This window comes from Echinops telfairi, unplaced genomic scaffold, assembly GCF_000313985.2.
Source record: "Echinops telfairi isolate 266 unplaced genomic scaffold, ASM31398v2 ScPeMD7_5;HRSCAF=22, whole genome shotgun sequence".
NCBI classification, from domain to species: domain Eukaryota; kingdom Metazoa; phylum Chordata; class Mammalia; order Afrosoricida; family Tenrecidae; genus Echinops; species Echinops telfairi.
In genome coordinates, this window is record NW_022103901.1 from 37,236,852 (window position 1) to 37,249,864 (window position 13,013).

Sequence of the window (13,013 nt, forward strand, 5' to 3'; positions counted from 1 at the left end):
TGCATGTGTGTGCATGTGTGCATGTGTGTGCATATGTACATCTGTGCGTGTGTGTGCATATGTACATCTGTGCATGTGTGTGCATATGTACATCTGTGCATGTGTGTCAGGCTCCACAAACCCTCATTGCTCCGTGTGGCCCCCGCCCCCGCCTCCACCCCGTCCTCCTCAGACAAAAGTCACACTTTGAGGCCAGCCCCCGGACACGTAGATGTTTATTGAGTACAATCTGACTTGCATTGAGTACAGCTTGGAGCGGAGGTCAGGACAGGACAGCTCACCACCCATCTGTCCGTCAGTCTGTCCCACGGTGGTGGCTGGGATGCTGGGAGCAGTGTCACCGATATTTCAGATGCCGGCAGTGCCCCACGATGGGCCAGTTTCCGTGGAGCTTCCAGACTGAGAGAGACCAGGAAGCCTGGAAGTGTGCCTCCGACAGCAGGGGTCACGGGGAGCCCCCTGAGGACCTGGGGGACCTGTCTGAACAGCGCCTGGCGAGGAGTCACATTCACTGCCATGGAGCGGATTCTGACTCCCAGCGTCCGGTGGGCCTGGGCAGGGCAGAGTAGAAGGGGCCCCTGGGCCCACCGCCAGCCTGGAGGTCCGCCTCCTCCAGTGGAGTCAACCTCAGTGGCAGGGGTGGGGCAAAGCATCCGGGACCTTTCTTTGCCAAGGGGGCCTGACGCCCAATGAGGAGACTTGGCTGCAAACGCCCACGTTGTGAGGGTGTGGGGGCAGGCAGCATCAACAATATCACCGTGATGGTGATGCGGACACAGCGCGCTGGGCCCTCGGGCATGGGGATACCACAGGACACACATGCACAGAGGGGACATCCCCGGGGACAGTGTCGCCGTGAGCGAGGGGAGGGCCCTGCCTGCCTGGGTTCAGATGGCCTGGTCTTGCCCCCGCCTCTGGCCGAGCTCGCGGGCCGCAGCCAGGAAGACGGCCCCGGTGAGCAGCTCGGCGAGGAAGCTGAGGCAGCCCAGGGCCAGCGACCAGCCGAAGCGGACGTCCAGCTGCTGCAGCAGCGCCTTCTCCTCCACGAGCCACAGCGCCGCCCTGAAGGCCACCGCTGAGTAGGCGACGTACACGCTGATCCCGGCCAGGGTCACCGCCGCTGCAGAGGCGGCAGGGGCCCGGTCAGACCCACTGCCCACTGTGCCTGCCCTGCCCAGCCGCCACAGGGGAGCCAGGCCAGACTCACAAGCCCCACTCGGCCCCTGGGCCCGCCACCCGCCGGTCACCACAGGGCCGTAGCCAGCACCATCCCTCCTGCCAGCCTCCCTGGTCAAGACCTCAGAGAGTCTCGCCTGTACAGGCGAGAACTGCCTGTACGATTCTGAGGCTGGAACTGCTGACGGGAGTAAAAAGCCTCATCTTTCTCCCAGGAGGTGACTGGCGGTTTCAAACTGTTGACTTTGTGGTTAGTGGGCCAATGTGTAACCACTATGCCACCAGGGCTCCCGGGGAGACCCCTGCAACCACTGTAATCTCCTGAGTAACCCCAGACTGTGAGTCCCGGAACACCCCACTGAGCGCCCGGCAGGGCTCAGAGCAGCTCAGTCAGCACAGTGGCCACTGTTCACAGGTACTCGGTCACTGTCAAGCCTGAAGGGCTGACCGCTCGGTCTCCTTTGGCACTTTCCACAGGCCATGGGCTCAGAAGCCAGGCAGGGTCTGTGGCTCCAACAGACAGCACCGAGCTGAACAGCCCACATCAGGGTTCGTCGTTCCCGGGGGAGCATGGAGTTAGAGAAGGACCTCACTGGACAAACCACCCTGGCGGCTGTGGATGGCGGTCACCACAGGGGCAGGAGGAGCCCAGGCCGTCACCCTACTGCCACCTCCAGAGGGGCTTTTATTCTGCCCTGTGGATCAAAATCTTGCATCTGTGTGTAAATGCACGTGCATGTGTGTGCATGTGCATCTGTGTGTACTGAGTGTTGTGTGCATGAGTGTGCGTCGTGTTACATGTGTGTGCTATTGTGCATGTGCGTCTGTGTGTGCGTGTATGTGCATCGTGAGCTACACGTTCATGTGCGCTGTGCATACGTTTGTGTGTGGGTGTGTGCATGTGCGTGCGTGCGCGCGTGTGCGCGTGTGCACGCGTGCGTGTGTGTGTGTGTGTGTGTGTGTGTGTGTGTGTGTGTGTGTGTGTGTGTGTGAGTGTGTGGGCATCCTTCTCTTCCTTTGTATTCTATTTTTTACCCAGAAGCCATTTCACACTGGCAGCAGGATGGCGTGCCTGCACAGCTCACAGCCACAGCCTGGGGCTGGGCTTCAAAAGCTCAGCTCCGCCAATGCAGTAGTGACACCCCCGCCAACCCCCCCCCCCATGGGTGCCTCTGTCTTCACAGGTCTCAGTCACACCCACACACTGGATGAGAAAGGGGTCAGCTGGCTGCAATGAAGCTCACCCGCCAACCCTGGGTGCTAACACTGGCAGCCAACACCCAGCTTTCTGTGGGAAATACCGAGAACCGGTTCTCAGGGACTGGCCCACCCCACCCCCCGCCCCAAGGCTTCTCGCTGGGAACCCGTGGCCAAGCCAGGGCCCTGCGTCCAAAGCCATGCTCCCTTCCTGGGGCGGGACATCACCTAGGGGGCACCGAGTCCTGGAGCACCTACCTCCAAACAGGAAGAGGGCCCCGGCGAGCAGGAACAGGAGGTGGGCTCGGACGAGGAAGCTCAGAAAGCCCGTCATGGCCCCAAAGACCATGAGGATGAGGCTGAGCGGCAGCAAGATGGCAAAGGTCCCGTGCATGGCTGCAGGGAGGCAGAGCGCAGGGCAGGCAGGGCCTCACAGCCGCCCACAGGCCCCTGGGGACCCTGGGGACCGGGCACACTGCCACAAACCATGGCGGCCGCCCCTGCAGTCAGAAAGGGAGCCCCCAGGTGCCCAGCTGCTAACGAAAAAGGGGGAGGTTCAAGTTCCCCCGGAAGGGTCTCAGAAGAAAGGCCTGGCAACCTACGCCCCCAAGCCGAGCCCCTGGAAACTGTAGAGCACAGCGCTGCCCTGACAGGAACAGGCAGCAGTGCCATTGTTCTGATCATGGTGATGGTGGTGGTGATGATGGTGCAGGTGGTGGTGGTGGTGATAGTGGTGATGATGCTATCGAGGGTCCAAAGCCAAGCCCGGTGTCACAGCAGCGATTCTGATGCCAAGGGTCCTGCAGGACAGAGTAGACCTGCCCCACAGCCTGCACACTTCCATGGAAGCAGGCTGCCTCGTCTTTCTCCCACAGGGAGGCAAGTGGGTTTGAACCACCGGCCTTTGATCACAGCTGAGTGTGTAACCCCTGCACCACCAGGGCTCCCTCACAGAGATTCCCTGTGAGCTTTTAAGTCACGTGCCCCCATAGCCCTACATGGGCTGTTACCACTGTTGGCTTGTTCCCTTGGCAAGGGTCATTGGTCAGCACGGTCCCCTATACTGTTCCAGGCTGGGCCCCCTGAGGAGAAGCCACACCCCTGTCAGTGGAGCTGTCGTTACATGGAGCAGAGGCAGGCCGTGAACCCAGGGACAGATTCAAGGGCAGAGCCACGCAGGGCAGGCTGGGAAGGGCTGAGAGCCCATTTCCAACAGCTCCAGGGAGAAGTGGCATTTGAGCAGGGACTGGAGGGAGGTGGGGGACTGAGTACATTACTGGGGGGCTGGGTCCCCAGGAGGTGTTGAGGCAGAGTTCACTGGGGTCAGGCACCCCTGTCCTCCCTCAGGGGGGCGTCCTGGGCCGGCTGAGGTCAGGAGTCACAGGCCAGCTTGGTCAGCTACCCAGATGGTAGAAGGACTCAGTGGGCTGCATCCCACCCCTGCCGCTGGGGTGATTCCAACTGCTGTTGATGCTCTAGGACAGGGTGGACCTGCCCCACGGGGTTTTCCAGGCTGTCAGTCTCCATGGAAGCAGACCAGCTGCCAAATGTGGGGTGGGCGAGGAGAGGGAGAACAAGGGCAGGCAGGAAGGAGAGAGGGAGCAGGTGGGGTTCCCCTCTGGCCCTGGCCCTGAGCTTGCTGGCAACCAAAGTAGAGAAGGACAAGAGTCTTTCTCACCGGCCACTACGGTACCCACTGAGGGCTCTCAGACAGGTGCTGGGCCCTTTAGAACCCACCAGGCACCAAAACCAAGAAGCCACTCACTGCCATCGAGGCAGCGACGACTCCTGCTGCCCCGAGGACCGGTCAGACCCGCCCCTGTGAGTTTCCGAGGCTGTAACTCTTTAGGGGAGCAGGAAGCCCCCTCCTTCTCCAGAGGAGCAGTTGGTGTTTTAAACTGCCGACCTTGGATGTGCGCAGTCCGATGTGTGACCACTCTGCCACCAGGGCTCGCTCCTTTGGCAACAAGATGGGTCTAAAGGGGAATGCTTTCTTCTCATCCCCCGGGGCAGAGAGGCACCTCGTTATAGACAGACTCTGTCGGCAGACTATGGGCCATACGAAATGAGGACCCACCGACCCTACGTCTATGGGGATGACGATGAAGGAGGCGGTGACCATCACTGTCCTGGATTGTGTCCCCCAAACTGCCAGTTGAAACCCCCAACCTCCATACCCGTGGGCTCAAACCTAAGCACCACCGTGGGGATGGCGCGGACCGGGCAGGGTTGCCTTCTATGTACGTGGGGTCGCTGTGGGTCGGGCGGACTCGATGGCTACCTAACCACAGCAGGGCGTGGTTCCAACCCCACTGGGGGCGCTGTGCTTGCTGGGTGACTGAGGCAGGCAGGGTGGCTGGTGGCGGTGGTCTAGGTGCTCGCTCTCGTCTGAGCTGGAAAAGAGACGAAGAAGGAGAAGGAGCAGACTGGGGAAGAAGGACGGCTCCCCGCAGGAAGACGGCGCAGGTGCAGGAGCTCTCAGGAGACCAGGACCCTCCCCCGCCTGGGCCAAGGCACAGAGAGCACCTTCCCCTAGAGCGGGACCCTGGATGCAGCCGGTGGCATGTTGGGCTGCCGTCCACAAGGTCAATAGTTCAAAACCACCAGCTCTTCCGTGGGAGAAAGACTGAGTTTTCTACTCCTCTCCGACAAGGCGCTCAGAAACCCACCCTGTCCTGTCGGGTCGCTATGAGTCAAAACCAGCTGGAAAACTACAGCCAGGGCACCCCTTAGAGGCAAGGATGGGGAGACTTTCTCTCATGGGCTGTGGACATGTCGTCAGGAGTGACCAGGCCCTGGAGAAGGACGTCATGCTTGGTAGGGTAGAGGGGCAGCAGCAAAGAGGAAGGCCCTCGACCAGATGGATGGACGCAGGGGCTGTGATCCCGGGCTCTGGCACAGGAGCGATGGTGAGCACGGTGCAGGACTGGGCAGTGTTGCCCTCCGATGTGCACAGGGTCCCTACGGGTCAGAACCCGCTCACAGTGCCTAGCAATAGCCACACCCAACAATAGCCACACCCAGAGCCACGGGCACGTGCCTGGGTCACCCCTGGAGATGTGCATCCATTGTATGCCAAATAACTCCCCACACAAGGGCTGCCTGGCTCGGGCTCCCTCTCGACGACCTGCTGAGGGCTTTCGACTGGCCAGTCTTCACCTTGGTGGGTTGAACTATGGGAGTGGGCCCTCCATAGGACAGCATGCATGGACAGACAGGCCTAGGAACCAGGGCTGGTCTCTCGGCAGGTCCGAGTCACTGCGGCTGCCTGCAAGGGCTGTGCTTGTAAGGAGACCTGGGGGCACAACAGGGGAACACTCTGCTGCTGACCAAAAGGCTGACTGTTTGAACCCACCCAGCTGTGCTGAGAAAGAAAGGCCCGGTGACCGGTTCCTGGGAGGCTGGCAGCCTTGGAAACCCCACAGGGCCGCCCAACGGTCACACGGGGTCCCTGTGAGTCAGGCCTGACTCCACCATCGGTCACGATGACAGTGGTGGAGCTTATAAGCCATTTTATGACCCAGGGTCGCTGTGACAACCACACTCCAGCCTGGTTCCCACGCAGCACGGAGCTCTGCGGAGCGGCTATGGGGGTGAGGAGGCAGCAGCCCAGCCCCTGACCTCCTGGAGCTAGCCTGGCACTGACCACTGGTGGCGCTGTTCTCCTGCCTTGAACTAGCCATCTCCCAGAACTCCATCCACAGGGAGGTCACCTGAGACCAAGTCAGGCCCCGCCCAGTGGGGGTGGAGGCCCAGAGCCTGTCACTGGGCCTGCTGCTGCTGTGGCCTCCCGCCAGACTGGCCTGAGTGGGCGCCCCCGTCCTACACTTGCCCCCCTTGGATTCCACCCCCCACCAGCCCTTAGATCCCTTCAGTCAAGCACTAGAAGCTGACCAGGGCCCCGTCTCAGGACAGCTGCTTTCTAACTAACCCCGCCCCCACTGAGCCAGCCCCCAGGTCCCTGAAACAGTCAACCCAGCGAGCCCTGGCCCACTCCAGCGTGTTTCAGGGGGGCTCTGCCTGTGAGCCTTAGTCACAGGCGATGGGTTGGCCTTTGGGGGATGCAAGGGGGAAAGGAAGCCAGATGGGGGGGGGTGGGGGGCAATAAAAGCCAAGAGGACGAGGAAATGCCGTTGTCTTCGCCTGCGCAGGCACGGGCTCACAGCCTGGCACGCAGGACGCAGGATGCGCTCGCTCTGCGCTTCAAGGAAGACACTGGCCGAGCTAGCGAGTGGGGGCATGAACGGACGGCGCGTTCCCGGAACCCCTCACGTGGGCAGGATGTCGGGCTGCAGGTACAAAGTCGAGTCCGACGGGACTCCCATCTCCGTGGAACTTCAAGCTTGGAAGGGCAGAGGCACAATGTCCCTCCGAGACTGCAGGGAGAGGTCTTCAGGAAAGCAGAGTCAGTGGTGAGGGAGCTGGAAGGGGGTGGGGGCAGATGAGATAAGGACCCATCACATCACGTGAGAGAGAGGCTTTCGGGAGGCGGAGAGTCGTGGAAGAGCTAGAGGAGGATCAGGCGTCAGCCTGGGGTCCACTCTGGCCTCTGAGCCTGTCTCCTCCTCTGAGCAGTGGAGTCAGCCCCACCTGGGGAGTCCCACAACAGTCTGTGGGAAGCAGTTCAGATCCACGTCTCTGGGTCCTTCGCTCATCTCGGCTCTGGGCGGGAGAGACCACGCTGCACCCATTTCACCTCTTCTTACAAGGACTTTCTCACCAAGATTTCCAGCCCACCCAGTCATCCGAGATGACCTGATCTCAAGACTCTTAACTTAATTCCCTCCCTAGGGACCCTTTTTCAAGCTAAAGGAAGGTTCTCGGGGACCAGGGAATCAGGACTCGGACATATCTTTTGGGGAAGGTGGGGCATCAAACGACCCATTAGGATGGTACATTCTTAAAAACTCATGGCCATCAGTCAACACAGACTCACAGCAACATCCTGTGGATGTCTGAGACTGTAACGGTGCACGGAGGAGAAAGTCCAGTCTGTCTCCCCTGGAGCTGCTGGTGGTTTCGAACTGCCGACCATGAAGATCGCACACAGCCAAGACGCCACCAGGACTCCAGAATGGCACACGGTCAGGCTCAAAAAACAATAGCTATGAGTATGAGATAGAATTCAAGACAAGAACGCTGGCAGGCATCATCTCACCAAAGGAGACGTGCGGGCCTGTGCGGAGAGCGCTTTTGAAGTCAAGCACACCGGCTGCGCTTCAGGAAGAAGATGAGCACTGTGGGGAGCCGCGTGTTGGGGCCAGGAGAGTCGTGTTCCAGTGTGCAAGCTCGGTCCATTAGTGCGCTGTTCAAAGAGCGCACACCGGGAGCCGGCATCCCCCAGGCCTGCGAGGTCACCAAGGACGAGCAGCGGCTTTGAAGGAGAGTGGGGAAAGACGTCCATCCTTCCGCAAAGAAGAATGTGCGCTCCTCTTTGTTTTTGGAGATCTGGAAATGGGGGAAGGTCCCAGGAAGAGCCACACTCATCACACAGGAGAGGGAGGTGTTCTTTCTAGTAAATCTGCTGCCTGAGGAAGACAGGGGTGGCTGTTCAGATATACTTGGGGGGGCAGGGGGCGAACTGCAGCTTCATCTGAGCTGTGGTCACCTGGAAGAAGCTTGAGCCGGCACACTGAACCCCGCCGCCGCTGTCTCTCCTGCCTCGGCTTCCTCATCTGTCTGCCGGGCCCAATTGGCAGAGGCCAGGGAGCCTTGACTATAAATGTGCACAGTTCTCTCTCCCTGACAGGAGACCCCGGCTTGCCCTTGTCTGCACACCCTGAAATGTCACAGCCACCCAGAAGGAGGGTTGATTCGAAGGGGTAAACATCTCCTTGGGGAATGGGGGCAGTCCCACGTACTGTCTGCCATGAGGACTCCGGCCCCGTGGGTCAGAGGAGGGCTGGGCTCTGTGGGCTGCTTTCTCAGAAGTCGGTCACCAGGCCTTCCCTCTGAGGTGCCCTGGGTGGACTCTGGCCACCAGTCTCTCCCTCAGCAGCCAAGCACCCTACCTGTCTGCACCATGGGGGTCTCCCAAGGGGCCCATTACTCCGCACCTCTCCTTCCTGCCTTCCGGCTCACAGACCCTTCGCGGGGCTGGGTGGTGCTCTGGACTGCGTGCAGGCTGCAGGGCATGGGGTTTGGGTCTTGTTTTCCAGCTGCAAAGAAATGCCTCTTTAAGGAGCCTCCTGCTGCTCCCGGGTGGATACCAAGAAGGGGATTGCTTTGATAGTGAGCTCCTTCATGTGGGGCTTGGGGGGTGTTTTGTTGGTTTGTTTTCTGGTTTGGGTGTTTAGGTTTTAAAATGTGGTCTTTGGGAGAAGTCACCTGAAGCCCAGCCCTCAGTCTGAGAAGCCAAGACACCTCCCTCTGTGCCCCCAGCCTGCAGCCTGACCATGCATAAATCACACTGACAATCTGCAGACCCACCCCCCAACCCCAACCCACCCCCACCCCACATCAGGGCCCAGGCAGCTTCTTCCAGGAAGCTGTTAAGTCCCCAACCCTTTCTGTTCTCCAGGATTGTCCCCGCACCCCGCCCCCATGCCGTCACCTCCACACTGTTTGCACCAGGCATGGTGGGAGGGTGGTTTTTAATTTTCCAAGTCGCTGCAGATGGCTCAGCCCCGGGAGGGCTGGGGCCTGATATCGAGGGTGTGCACCAGCCCTCTCCAGGACAGTGGGGGACACACAGCCCGCTCGCCTGCCTCTGTCCCTGCTGCCAAGGTGAGTCCTGGTCAGCCTCTGGGGTCCTGGTCAACCTTTGCGGGGACCCCTTAAAGAGGTATGCAGCAAGAAGCCAAGAAGAACCAGAGCACATCCAGAAAGCCTGTGGGCACTGCCCCTGAATGTGGCTCCCCTCCTAGTCCAGAAAGCCTGTGGGCAGTGCCCCTGAATGTGGCTCCTCTCCTAGTCCAGAAAGCCTGTGGGCAAAGCCCACCCCACTCACTTGGGGGCTTTGCAGCCACTGTTCCTTCTCATCTCTCTGAAGAAGACAGAGTAACCCCCAACCCCCCCCCAAAAAAGGCGGGGCTCTGGACCTCCTCAGGTCCCCATGGCTTCCTGTCTCTGCACAGCCCTGAGATACTGAAATGACTCTGGAGCATCAGGCTGAGGGAGGAGGCCCCACACACACACTCCCTGGAACACAATCTCCAGTCTGCTGGCCTCTGCAGCTGTGGGGCACTTCCCTAACCTCTCTGGTTCCTCATCTGCAACCTGGGGATGATGAGACAAGGCCTGCTTGGTGGGGCTGTTGCAAAGATGACCAGAGTTATATGTGTACAGAGCTCAGAGCAGCCTCTGGACGTGTAACTGCCTCTGTGTGTTCTTTTTTACAGGTTACATAATATTCCAGGGTTGCAGCCTTCAGTGGGAACTACAATCAATGTAAGGAAGACCCAAATTCTCACAACTGGACCAATACGTAACATCATGATGAAGGGGATGAGATCGAAATTGTCAGGGATCTCCTCTCGCTTGGATCCAGTCAGTGCTCGTGGAAGCAGCAGTGGAACCAACAGTCAAGAGTTCTGAAGACAGGCTGCACGAGGTCCATCTACTGCACAAGGCCTCTTTGGAGCACTGAAAAGCAAGGATATTACTTTGAGGACTAAGGTGCACCTGACCCGAGGGTGTTTTCAACCGCCTCATATCCATGAAAGTCGGACATTGGAGAAAGGAGACCAAAGAAGAATGGATGCACTTGAAGTGTGGTGTTGGTGAAGACTACTGGAAGGACCACAGACAGCTAAGAACAAACAGATCTGTCTGCAAGACGTAATAGCCAGAGTGCTCCTTAGAGGCAAGGGTGGCGAGACGTTGTCTCACACACTTTGGACATGGTGTCAGGAGAGACCGGTCCCTGGAGAAGGAGCACGCTTGGTAAAGCAGAGCATCCAAAAGGAGGAAGGTCCTCCAGGAGATGAGTTGGCACCGCCGTGGCTGCCAACAATGACCTCAGGCACAGGGGTCACGGTGAGGTGGACGTAGGACCAGGCAGCGTTTTGATCTGCCGTGCACGGGGTCACTCTCGGTCGGAACTGACTGCACCGCATCTCACAACAGCCACGTCATAGCCCACGGAGGCACCCACCCACCCTCGGCACTGGGGTTGTAAACAGGGCAGTTGCTCCGGCACCCAGCCCTTAGCGCACCACCCCAGCCCACCCGCCCCATTTTCTTTCCTCAGACCGAAGGAAGCCAAGTGTTCAGCTATTCAGTTGCCTATTTGTTTCCCATCTGTCTCCCCCACTAGACTGCCCACCAGCCGTCCTGCAGTGTGTGGTGCCTTACACGTTGCTCTGATGCTGGAAGCTAGGCCACTGGTATTCCAGATAGCACAAGGGTCACCTATGGAGGAAGGGTTTCAGGGGAGCTTCCACACTAAGACTAAGAGCAAAGGCCTGGAGATCGGCTCCCCAAATTCAGCCACCAAGAGCCTCACGGAGGGTGAGAGACTGCTGTCCGATGCAGGGCTGGACAACACACCCCCTCGGTTGAAAGGGACCAAGTGTGCCCAGTGGCCCAAACAGTAGACATGAGCTGGGCCATAGGTGACGGTGATGCAAGACTAGGAAGTCCCTACATGGGCCATGAGTCAGAGCCCACTGGGCAGCCGCCCACAACCACTGGACCGCACTCCCGGTAGGCAGGGAACACGCAACGCAACCGCAGTCCATCTCCATCTCGGGCCATGACATGTGCAGGGTAATGGAAGGAGGTGGCAGCCTGCCGCTGCTGCCCAGTCTCACACATGAGAAGCCTAAGGCTGATGCAGGGACAGGAGCGAAGCCTGTCCTTCTTGTGGTGCCCGGTCCCCGGCGCTTGGCTTCTGGGATCGGGGCTCATCTCAGGACAGGCTGTGGGGATGGGGTCTCAGGGAAGCAGGTGTGCATGTAGGTCCCAGTGGGCATCTGTCAACAGCCTTCCCCTCCCTCATCTCTGATAGGGCTCACTCCCCACGCTCATCTCCTGTTGGAAGTGGGCACATGACTCAGCATAGCCCATCCCTCAGCAACGGTGATTGGCTTAGGACCGGGCATGTGACTCCGGCTGGTCCAATGACGGGCCACCTGGAAGGTGTGCAGACCGATCCGATCCGTGAGCCGTCTCGGTGGCTGAATGTGTTGAGACCTCAAGGTGGCTGGGGCGAGAGGGCTTAGACCCCATTGGGGAAAGCAGAGGCCAGAGAAAGGATGCAGGAGACCCACCCCAGCGGGCCTGGGCTTCTTGGTGGGATGGACCTTTTCTTCTTCCAGCGGCTCCCCTTCCCGTGTTGTCACTGGCCACCAGGACAGTCGCTGCCATCCCCATTGTCCATGGCTCTTGTGTCTACACGACACTGCATGAATGGTCGCAATCATCAACATACGCTCCACTGTAACTGGCCCTCGCCCGGGAGCCCAAACCCACGGTGCCCTCCCTGCATGGAGTCGGAAGGAGAAACCACCCAAGGAAGGTGGGTTTTGCATTCCATGAACAAATTTCCTTGAACGCGCTTTCCCCCAGCCACCTGGTGGGAATCGCTGGGAGACAGAGGGGTCTCTCGGTCAGGAGCCTGAGGTGTCTGCTGGGAGAAGGCCGCAGCTGGGTGCCCCCACCAAGGCCACCACTCGGAGAGCTTGTCACAGGCCTGTCCAGGCTCCCTACAAACAAGAACCCAAACTCACTGTCATCGAGTCAATTCTGACTCATAGCGACCCTATAGGACAGCGCAGAGCTGCCCCTGCGGGTTTCCAAGCCTGTAACTCTTTACAGGAGTAGAAAGCCCCATCTTTCCCCCCATGGAGCAGCTGGTAGTTTTGAACTGCCGACCTTGAGGTTAACAGCACAGCTTCCAGAGCTCTTCCCTGCCTCTACAGCAGCCCTTGAACACAATCTGTGTCTTCACTGCCTGAGACGGCTTGAGCCAGACTTCACACTCGTTTTGAGAATAAGGAGACTTGGGGGGGAGGTGTTGTTCTGGGGTGGTTTGCAGCAGCAGGCGCACAATCTGAAGGGGCAGCCTGCCCTCTTCTCAGGAAGATAATGATCCTAATAGCACCGCATGCTTAGCGTGCAATTGGTCGTCTGAGCTGGGGTGAGTGAGCGCTTCATAATAGGCTCTCCCCTTTTTGTCTTCTGAGGAGGGGTGGGCAGCCACCAGCTGTCATCACGGGGCTCACAAGGACACTGAGGCTCAGGGAGGCAGGAGATGGCCCTGGTCCTGGTCCCCGGGGAAGCGGGGGAGCAGATGAATGGATTCTGGACACTGGGCTGCTTCTCAGAAGCTGGGAGCAAGCTCTACTGCAGCGAGATCAGACCTCAAAACGAAGCCAGGCGCACTATGGCGACAGTTAACAGTTAAACGGTTACCCACAGTGCCCAGCCTCCCGGGGAGGGTCAGCTCAGCACTGCACAGGAAGAGGCCCTTTGCCTTTGGGTCACTTCTGAATCAGGGTAACCCTGTGTGCAACAGAGTAGAACTTCCCCACGGGGTGCCCTTGACTATTGATCTTCCCAGAACGGGATGCCAGGACTCGCGCTCGGGAGTCTGCACCTTCGCAGCTGAGAGCGGATGGTTTGGGCCACCCAAGGGCCTTCCACAGATGCGACAGCAACTAACAAGAGATGGGTGGTGGTAACAAGCAGTGATGTTT

The 13,013-nt window shown here is 59.3% G+C and overlaps 1 protein-coding gene across 1 annotated transcript in view; it reads right to left on the minus strand.

The window, feature by feature from the left end:
• Positions 1 to 205: 205 nt before the first annotated feature.
• Positions 206 to 13,013, minus strand: part of TMEM114 (transmembrane protein 114) — a 17,327-nt gene continuing 4,519 nt past the window's right edge. The window contains exons 3-4 of the mRNA XM_004705848.2: positions 2,632 to 2,769; positions 206 to 1,120 (exon numbers count right to left, since the gene is read on the minus strand). Of these exons, the coding sequence (XP_004705905.1) occupies positions 888 to 1,120; positions 2,632 to 2,769 (371 nt within the window). The 3' untranslated portion in view covers positions 206 to 887. The remainder of the gene's footprint in view (positions 1,121 to 2,631; positions 2,770 to 13,013) is intronic.